We start from the raw sequence: 10,916 nt of genomic DNA, 5'->3' as shown, positions 1-10,916 counted from the left end.
GCCTCGAACTCGGAAACATGGGGCGGAAAGGATTCTGGGAAATGTAGTTCTTCAGTTTAGACGGTCAAGGTGGTGGTTCCCAGGACGAGTCTGGCGTTCCACAGACTTCCAATTGTTCCAGGATCCCGAGACTCAGTCCTCAGGTTTCTTTCTGTTTTCTTATGTTCTCTCTGTGGTAGCAGTGAATCTCACCATTTTAAGTACTGTGGATGCACTCAAGGCTCAAATTTCCATCCACAGCCCCACACATCTATCCTGGATTCCAGATCATATGAGACTTGCTCTCTCAGCTTGGCTATTTTATAGCTACTTTTAAAATGCCACAGATCAAACTCCTGACTTCACCCTCTCAACCTCAAGTAATAGCAACCCTGTCTTTCCACTTGTCCACTAAAAACCTTGACAACACTCTCAACCCTTTGGTTTGTGCCATCTATCCACTGGAACGTTCAGTTCTTCCTTGACCGTCTACCCAGAGCCTGATCACTGCCAAAAAAAAAGAAAAAAAAAAAAGTTATCCTTGCTTCTGAGTCAAGAGAAGTCATGGTGGGGCTTGGAAAAGTACGAGTTTGTGTTTTGTGGTCCTCTTACAATGCCTTAGCCAGAAGTTTAGGAGGCCTAACTTCCAAGTGAGGGAAGGTGACTACAAAAGGAATGCAACAGTGGTCCGTGTCTGCTTCTTAGCACGAGTTCTAATTCCAACTCCACCAAGACAGGCATTCAGTATAGTGCCTATAGCCTGTCCCTTCTATAGAAATGAGCTACCTCCTAAATTGTTGTAAGACTCAAATGGGAAAAATAAGTAATTCTGATTTCTCTTAACAGGAACAAGACGGGGACAGAACAAGCCCACTGCAGAGAGGAGAGCAAAAATGGAATGACCTGGGGCAGTGGGTGGTTGGGTCAAGACTGGGGGAAACTCCAGAGAGGGGAAAGGGTCACATCTTAAAGATCTGGAGCCAGCACAGAGGAGGAGAAAAGGGAGAAGATTCAGTTAGGACTCAGGCAGGACCTGGGGGCATAAAAACAGAAATTGGGTATTTGAAATTAGTAAACAATGCTCGGTCAGGATCAGAGTTTGTCTAGTCAATGCTGAATCCCAGTAAACTCACAAGGATTAATTGGTGGAATGAATGAAAGGGAAAAATATCACTCACCGAAGTCTTCAAAATTAAGAGTAGGAAAATTCTGCAATACTCCTTGGTGCTAAGTATTATTAAGGAGGATAGTGCTCTGAAGGTTGGACACACTTCATGCACAGCGTATTTCTATATAAAGATATGATTGGGGCGCCTGGGTGGCTCAGTGGGTAAGCCTCTGCCTTCGGCTCAGGTCATGATCTCAGGGTCCTGGGATCAAGTGCCACATCGGGCTCTCTGCTCAGTGGGGAGCCTGCTTCCCTTCCTCTCTCTCTGCCTGCCTCTCTGCCTACTTGTGATCTCTCTCTGTCAAATAAATAAATAAAATCTTTAAAAAAAAGGGGGCGCCTGGGTGGCTCAGTGGTTTAAGCCACTGCCTTTGGCTCAGGTCATGATCTCAGGGTCCTGGATCGAGTCCCGCATCGGGCTCTCTGCTCAGCAGGGAGCCTGCTTCCCTATCTCTCTCTCTCTCTCTGGCTGCCTCTCCGACTACTTGTGATTTCTCTCTGTCAAATTAATAAATAAAAGCTTTTAAAAAAATAAAAAAAATCTTAAAAAAAAAGATATGATTATTGTAATGAGATAAAATATGTTAACCTTAAAAATGAAACTACCAGTTATTTTACCAGCAAAAAAAAAAAAAAAAAAAATATGTGGGAATAGTAGAGAATTGCAACTCAGGACCAGCAGCTACGGAGTCCACAGAATAAAGGAGAGGAACGGTCTATGATAAAGGAAAGCAGGAAGTTGGGAAGGCTGTCATAAACAAAAAGTACTTTGGAATGAATTGGTAGATTGAAGTATAGTGGTTTTTCGTTGGCTGAGTGGTGAAGTCTCATTGCCTGGGCTGTTGCTAGGAGAGGAGAAACCTTTCATCCTCTTGCTGGGGTACCTCTTGCAAGGTACCTCTCTTCCTGTTTGGTCTGCAATTGGCAACCAGTGGTGGGGCTGAGAACACCACCCCCCCCCCCATCTTCCCACCTTCTAGACTCCATTCTAACAAGATTTCCTGTTATTATTAATTTTCGCAGTTGATGAGTTTATACTGGTAAACATTCCCCTACTTGTTTAAATGGCTTTTAGTCGTTCACACTACCTTGAGAAGATGGAAAGAGATAAAGCGGACTTTTAAAAATTATTTGTTGAAGTATAACAGGGGCGTGTGGGTGGCTCAGTGGGTAAAGCCTCTGCCTTCGGCTCAGGTTGGGATCTTAGGGTACTGGGATTGAGGCCCGTATCAGGCTTTCTGCTCAGCAGGGAGCCTGCTTCCCCACCCACCCCCCTGCCTGCCTCTCAGCCTAGTTGTGATCTCTGTCTGCCAAAAAAAAAAAAAAAAAAAAGGAAGAAGTATAACAAACATGCAGAGAGTCTGTGAATAAATTTTAAAAGTGGGCACATCTATGCACAAGTCATCAAAGTGTTCACAAAGGATACATACCTATGCAATTGCTACCTAGGTTTTTTATTTTTTATTTTGTTTTTATGTATTTTTTTTACTTTTTAATTTTTTTTCCTACCCAGGTTTTTTAAAAAGAAAATTACCAGGAACCCAGAAGCCTCTTTCATGTTTCTCCTGGTCACTACAACCCCTCATCCTCCAAGAAAAACCCTATTATAAATTCTTTTAACATCTGACAGGGTTCCAAATACGGCTGCCTTAAAATATGACATCTTCTGACATTGAATATGCTAAGTTGAAGGAATTTGAGAAATGGCGGGTTCAGCAAGGACTCTCTGCTTTCCCCTGACGCAGACCTTAAGATGGGCATATGATGGATGTCCTTTCTATACCCAAAGGAAAGAAGCATCCTTGTCTCTAAAGATGGAGGAACACATGGGGTGCCTGGGTGGCTCAGTGGGTTAAGCCTCTGCCTTCCGCTCAGGTCATGATCTCAGGGTCCTGGGATCGAACCCTGCATCAGGGTCTCTGAGCCTGCTTCCCCCTCTTTCTCTGCCTGCTTACTTGTGATCTCTCTCTTTTTCTCTGTGTCAAATAAATAAATAAAATCTTTAAAAAAAAAAAAAAAAAGATGGAGGGACACAGAGAGGAATCCAAATGAATGGGATTGCTAAATTTGCCTCAGTTTACTATTGCCTTAAACTCATACCCTATTGCCCTAACACATTTTCCCACGACTTTCTACTCTTCATCAAACCTAGCAGAAAAACGTCTAGGTTAACAACTTTGTGCTTTCATTTCCCTTTAAAGGGTCCCGTGCCAAATAAAACTTAAATACATTTGCATGTTTTCCTTTGTTAATCTGACTTTTGTTACAAAACCCCAACCTAGAACCTAGAAGGGTAGGAGGAAGTATTTTTTTCACCCTGTCTTATGCATCATAGAATAGTTCTGCCTGGTTTTTGAACTTTGCGTAAATAGCCTTAAATTCCCCCTTTGGGATTGATGCGGGAGTAAAACCTGACCAATGCAAGAGAACAGTGCCACCTAGTGTATGATGGCAACGAGTGCAGTGGGGCAAGGGACCATCTTTTCAGTAAAGCTGAATCCATTCTCATACTATCCATCAAAATCAAAATCATTCTAGAATGAATGCAGAAATAAATGTGAGAGGTAAAACAAAAAATATAGAGAAAAATGTGTCTTCATGTCGTGGAATAGGAAGATATTTCTTAATTAGGAGGCAAAGGAAAGAAATATTTGATAAACCAGAATGCATTAAAATTAGAAACTGCTCAAAAAACCCCAACCAAACAAACAAACTACTCATCAAAAGATATCATTGGGGTGCCTAGGTGGCTCAATCTGTTCAGCGTCTGACACTTGGTCTCAGCTCAGGTGTTGATCTCAGGGTTGCGATTTCAAGCCCTGCATAGGGTTCGACATGGAGCCGACTTAAAAAAAAAAAAAAAAAGAAGAAGAAGAAGAAGACATCATTGATGGTGAAAAAGCAGCCTTCTCTTAATAGACATAGGGTTCCACACTACTCCTTGTGAATTTCCTAAGCCCACCCATACCTTTGTAAATATTGCCTTATTAAGCTCTACTCAAGTTATTCTTGAGTCATCTGAATCCTACTGGGCCTTGATAAATATAGTAAGGGGTACCATGATTGGCCTCAAGAAAGAGGGTCTCTTATAGGGGTCTGAGGTTGGGTTGGTTACATGCTTGAGGAGCTCATGGATGACCTCTTTGTGACAAGGGAAATGGGGCATGGATGACACGGCTGATAGCGGTATCGCGATTACTCAAATGATCATCCATGGTAGTTAATGAAGACCAAGAGAAAGCACGGGGGTCGGGGGTGAAGTGGTGTTGCACCCACTTTACTGCTGTAACAATAGTGACTATGAAATTTGTAGAGTCTCCTGCTTTTTAAAACATCCCTAGAGAGAGACACAGGGGTGAAAGGAAAAACAAAAAGCTGTAAAGACACAGTTGAGACCATGCATAGAAAGTTAGAACCTTGGGGCGGAAATTGGGAATTTGGAGGGTGTGTGTCTAGCTTTGTCGTGGGTAAACAAGGGGGTCACCAGTGAGTCTTATCCAAGTCATAGGGGGAAGGGAGCTCTCTGTGGTAAGTAGTTTCTGGAACACGAAAGGGTGGGAGGTGGGGGGATTAACCGTCTTGGTTTTCCCGCAGCACAGATGACGTTGAATATTGTCATTCTCCTTTACAGGTTGGTATTCGAACAACAGACATAAATGACCGGTTTTCTCTGAGATGCCTTACCTGTTTTCAGTAATAATAATAATTATTATTATTATTTTGAGCAGGGGTTCTCAATGAGAAGTGATTGGATGTCAGAGCTGAGTTTGGGCGGGGTGAGCTCCTGGCACCTGGTGGCAGAGGCAAGGACATCCCCCAATGCGCAGGACACTCCCATTACAGGTACACTGGGCTCCAAACGCGGTTAGTGCCCAGGTGCGAGTACAGGGGGCATGAACACAAAAAAATCACTGCTTGTCTCTCCTTTGAGAACCAGAGCTCTACATGCTGGGCGGCCATATCTGAAAACCTCTCCTCCTTCGGAGATGCAGGAAGCACACAGGATCTGAGGATTTTGAGGTGCACCTTGATGTTCCCTTGGAGTTACTGATCGTTATTCATATGTTTGTTAACTTGCATTTGAAATAGCAGTTCAGACTTCTAGGATTTTTATATGGAGTTTGTCGAATTTAATTATAAAAATTCAGAAGCAAGGGCCTCTGAGTTTTCGCTGAGAGACAGAAAAGAGTAAGAAGCCAATCTTTTTCTGTAATGGACCATATGGTAAATATTTTAGGCTTCATGGGTCTAAAGAAAATTTTACTTCCCCTCTGCATCTCCTTTAACCTCACACAACCCTTAGAACTCCTGATACCTCTAGCCTCCAAATGTGCATGTGTTTGTTTCCTCACACTGAATGACACACATTCTTTCTGGCTACCAGCTGGGTGTTTTGTCATTCAACTTAGTTCTGATTCTATCTACCTGGATAGAGTGTCACATCCCTCGAATTAAGGGTTCAGTCCCACAAGGCTACTGCTGCCCCATTTGAGAAACCAGTTGCAAGTCCAGATTGTCTCCTATGCTATTGACTGACTGGCTGTAAATCAGAGGGGTTCCCTTGGCCCTCTCCTCAGGTTTGATGAATTTCCTAGAGCAGCTCACAGAATTCAGGAAAACAGGTTACTTACTAGATTACTGACTCTTTTTTTTTTTCTTTACAAAGGATGAGAATGAATAGCCAGATAAAGATATGTAGGGCCATGTCCAGAAGGGTCCCGAGCTGCCGTCCCTGGGCAGCCTGGGGTGTTCTACCCTCCTAGAACATGGGTGTGTTCTTGTCCACCAACCCGAAAGCTCTCTGAACTCTGTCCTTTTAGTTTTTTGGTGGGTTTTTTTTTGTAGGTTTCATTACATAGGTTGGGTTGATTGAATCCTTGGTCATTGGTAGATTAGTTCAACCTCCAACACCTGGAGGATGGAGGTTGGAGCTGAAAGTCCCAATCTTCTAACCACTTCTTGGTCTTTCTGGCAACCGGGCTATCTAGGTGTCCCAGAACAGTGACTTGTCTCATTAGCATGCCCAGGACACTCTTATCAATCAGGAGAGTCCCAGGAGTTCTGTGCCGGGAACTGTGGACAAACACCAAATAGTTTTCCATAGAGACAAAAGCCAGCCTTCCATCTGTACAAATTTCCTTCCCACGCCACTCTCAGAGGGCACACAGAATACACCCCAGAAAGTAAGTTCTGCTTAAAAACAGTTTCCTCCATAAAGCCTGCTTAGTAAGGAAATTTAGCTTCGGGGCGCTTGGGTGGCTCAGTTGGTTGAGCGACTGCCTTCAGCTCAGGTCATGATCCTGGAGTCCTGGGATGAGTCCTGCATTGCTTCTCCCTCTGACTCTCTCCCTGCCCATGCTCTCTCGCTCACTCTCTTGCTCTCTCAAGTAAATAAATAAAATCTTTTAAAAAAATTTTAAAAAAGAAAGAAATGTAGCTTCAAACATGATAGCATTGATTTAATAATCAAATGTAATATTACTCGGCCCATTTTATAGATGTTGATGTGAACTCAGAGAGTTAAGTTAGTTAATAAATGGCAGGCACTAAAACATGGGACTGTAGGACTTAATACAAAATCTGACCTGAAAGTCATGATTAACCAGTTTGTTAGAATTCAATTAGGGGGAAGTCAGAATTTCTAGCATACGCAGTATTTCATTCCCTTTTAGTCCTTCCAGAAACCTATACCCAAGCCAGATGACAGAATCATGAAAAGGAAGGTGTCGCAGAGATGAGTTTCCTCAAGGCTCCCTTCATGTCCCTGTTCCTCAGGCTGTAGATGAAGGGGTTCATCATGGGCGTAATTACCGTGTACATCACTGAGGCCACTGCTCTCCTCCTGGAGGAGACCGAAGCTGCAGAACTAAGGTAGACTCCAACACTAGTCCCATAGAATAAGAAAACAACAGACAGGTGAGACCCACAGGTGGAAAAAGCTTTGAACTTCCCACCAGTTGATGGGATTCTCAGGATGGAGGAGACAATTCGAGTGTAAGAGAAAATTATCCCTGAGATGGGACCAACCCCCAACAGGTTGGTCATGAAATACACCAGAATGTTATTGGTAAGAGTGTCAGAACAGGCAAGCTTGAGGATCTGAGCAAGCTCACAGAAGAAGTGGGAGATTCGCAAGTCTGTGCAGAAGGACAGTGGCAAGACCATCAGACTGTGGAGCAGGGCATTTCCAATGCTCATGAGCAAGGAGAGAAGAATCAGCAGGCCACAGAGGCGGAGGTTCATGATGACCGCGTAATACAGAGGACAGCAGATGGCCACATAGCGGTCATAAGCCATCACAGTTAGCAGTAAATTGTCCATACATAGAAAAACCATGAAAAAATACAGCTGAGTGAGGCAGCCTGCGTAGGTGATGGCTTTGCTCTCCGTCTGGATGTTCAGCAGCATCTTGGGGACTATAGTGGAGGTTAAACAGATGTCAACAGAGGACAGGTTGGAGAGGAAGAAGTACATGGGCGTGTGGAGGTGCGGGTCAGAGCTGACCGCCAGGATGATGAGCAGGTTCCCAAACACAGTGATCAGGTACATGGAGAGGAACAGCCCGAAGAGAAGGGGCTGCAGTTCTGGATCCTCGGAAAGTCCGGTGAGGAAGAATTCTGATACTTCTGTCTGGTTTTCTGATTCCATATGGCTGACGTGTCTGCTGAGTTAGTGACAGTGAAACAGACACACAGGCATCCCTTGTTGGAGAGAAGTCTTTTATCTATTGCTTTAAAATATTTTAATATTTAGAGGCACCTGGGTGGCTCATTGGGTTAAAGCCTCTGCCTTTAGCTCGGGTCATGATCCCAGGGTCCTGGGATCGAGCCCCACATCGAGCCCCACATTGGGCTCTCTGCTCAGCAGGGAGCCAGCTTCCCCCCCCCCCCGCCCTCTGCCTGCCTCTCTGCCTACTTGTGATCTCTCTCTCTCTCTCTGTCAGATAAATAATAAAAAATTTTTAAAAATCTTGTAATATTTAAACAATTCTTCTCATCAGGTTCCTTTATCCTTTCTTCCCTCACCAAGGAAATTTTGAATGACTTCTATGTATCACCCATTTTTCTAATTCTAAAATTAAGAATGAGAATAAGTGCTGTTTTATTATTTTTTTAAGGAACTATCATGCCTGCATGCCAGTTTAAGATCTAGCGCTAAACTCTAATGGTTTCTTCAAACAATTAAACCTTGTTAGACAGCTTTACTTTCTCAGAAAATCTTAACTGTGTAGTTAACTCTGAACTGGGTCTGCTCATAATTGCCAATCTCAGGTAATCCTGGAAATTAAACTCTGACATTCTCTACTGCCTCCATGTGAGGAATAACACTATTAATCCATTCCTTTAAATATCCTGAATTTTATAATTACATCAGATCCTTCTGTCGGGACCTGTCTGTTTCAAAAGAATTGCTTTTGCAGGACTCGTGATTTGTCATCACAAGCCTACAGTGACAATAAACGACATTCTAAGAAAAGGCTGAATAAGTCTGTCTGTTGTGTCTATTGAGGAAATGTCACATCGAGAGGGAAAATTCTTGTCTGTTCCTTAAAACAAGAATAGCTAATGGGCACCTGGGTGGCTCAGTGGGGTAAAGCCTCTGCCTTCAGCTCAGGTCATGATCCCGGGGTCCTGGGATCGAGCCACACATTGGGTTCTCTGCTCTGCAGCAAGCCTGCTTCCCTTCTCTCTGCCTGCCTCTCTGCCTACTTGTGATCTCTGTCTGTTGAATAAATAATAAATAAAATCTTAAAAAAAAAAAGAATAGCTAATTCTTTTTATGAGCAACTGATTATTTTCTCTAATAATCATATTTCTTTTTCTCTTCCCTTCTCTCCCTCCCTCTCTTCCTTCCTTTTTTCTTTTCTTTCCTTCATCTTCTTTCTGCTAGTAAGCTTAGAGCCAGATACATGGGTCATGTCCAGAATCTGAGGAAGAGTGATTTGATTTTATTTTTAAAATTTTTAAAAGATTTTATTTATTTATTTGACCAAGAGAGACAGAGCAAGAGAGGGAACACAGCAGGGAGAGTGGGAGAGGGAGAAGCAGGCTCCCTGCTGAGCAGAGAGCCCAATGTGGAGCTCAATCCCAGGACCCTGAGATCATGACCTGAGCTGAAGACAGAGGCTTAATCCACTGAGCCACCCAGATGCCCCTAGTATATTCTTTTTTTTTTTTTTAAGATTTTATTTATTTGGCAGACAGAGATCACAAGTAGGCAGAGAGGTAAGGTGGCGGGGTTGGGGGGGAAGCAAGCTCCCTGCTGAGCAGAAAGCCCAATGCGGGGCTCGATCCCAGGACCCTGGCATCATGACCAGAGCCAAAAGCAGAGGCTTTAACCCACTGAGCCACCCAGGCACCCCTATATTCTTTTTTTTAAAAAAAGATTTTAGTTTGAAGTAATCTCTACTCCAGTGGGGCTCAAATTCGCAAACCCATGATCAAGGGTTCCATGTACCAATAGGTGCCCCTATAGCATATTTCCTTTGACGGATTTTTTTCTGAGTAGCCATTCTCTAGGATATGTCCAAATAGCAATGGTTTTGTAATTATTCCCTACCTTCCAAGTACTCTTGAGTGCGTTTGATTTTGTGCATCTTTACAGAGCAATCTTCCCCCTAGGGCCAGCAGAGGTCTAGCACAACCTTGCAGGATTCTTCAGTGACATTCTGAAATCCATGAAACCACCAAGTCCTCAATGGCATTCAAGTCCCTTCATTATCTGGCCCCTGTAATAATTACAGATGGGATGATGTACTCCCAGCAGCTGCCACCTCGTAAAAGCGACACTCCACCTCACCGCTGAGTCAAGAAATCTTCAAGAGTGAGTAATTCTAGGAGCTGGTATGCTGTTTTGTCATTACTGACAAACCTGTATCATTTCCTGCTCTAATCAGAACCAAACTCTCTTAGGAAGGATCCATATTCATAACAGAAGTACAGGGAGGATGGAATGTGCAGAGTCTTGAGAGACCAGAGTGGGTAAGTGAGCATTTTTTCTTCTGCCCTCAGACTGGCCTAAGTTTGGGAGAGAATGGTTGAACCAGCCAGTGCTAACATCCAGGCCACTGGACAGGATCACAGTCTGCAGGATGGTTTATGAAGCAAGGGTGGCAGGACAGTTCATGAAGAGAGAAGCTGACAAAAGTTCAAAGGACATTTATGTCCTTCAAATGAGTAAGATGCTCTATGCATTAAACAAGAAAAGGTCTCAGTGCTAGGGACATAAGAATACTCCAGAAATATTGGCTATAATTATTGCTATTGTTGTTATTTTTATAAAGAACAGTATAGTGGTTATAGTAATTTTTACACTTGATCTTAGCCAAAAGGCCAAGACGCAATGTAGTAGTCTTTATGGAGAAGAAAATGTTGAACTTGGTTTAGGATATTCCCTTTCCCTTTGATTTCCTGACACACAGACTGTTACCTTTTTCAACAGCGACTATTGCAGAAACATGAACGGAGGTTATACATTTGGGAAACTTAAAAATGTGCAAAAGAGTATTTATAATTCCTCTGTGTTAAAATGTTGAAGGGTTTCATAAAAAATATTAAAAAGTAGAATTGCCATATGATTTAGCAATTCCTAATCTGAGAATATACTTGAAAGCATTGAGATTAGGGTCTCGAAGATATATTTGTTCATCCATGCTCATAGGAGCATTATTCACAATGGCCAAAATGTGGGAGCAACCCAACAGTCCAATGATGAATGGATAAACAAAATGTGGCATATCCATACAATGGAATATTAAATATTATTCAGG

General features: G+C 43.0%; 1 protein-coding gene across 1 annotated transcript; it reads right to left on the bottom strand.

Annotated features, from left to right (window-relative positions):
* Positions 1 to 6,856: 6,856 nt before the first annotated feature.
* LOC132010930 (olfactory receptor 7G3-like) lies at positions 6,857 to 7,795 on the bottom strand. The gene has a single exon (XM_059388926.1). It carries the CDS (start codon positions 7,793 to 7,795, stop codon positions 6,857 to 6,859), a length of 939 nt encoding a protein of 312 aa, XP_059244909.1.
* Between the last annotated feature and the right edge of the window lie 3,121 nt (positions 7,796 to 10,916).

This window comes from Mustela nigripes, chromosome 2 (assembly GCF_022355385.1).
Source record: "Mustela nigripes isolate SB6536 chromosome 2, MUSNIG.SB6536, whole genome shotgun sequence".
In the NCBI taxonomy this organism is placed as follows: Eukaryota; Metazoa; Chordata; class Mammalia; order Carnivora; family Mustelidae; genus Mustela; species Mustela nigripes.
The sequence above is the reverse complement of the archived record's forward strand: the minus strand, read 5'-3'. Positions and strand labels throughout refer to the sequence as shown.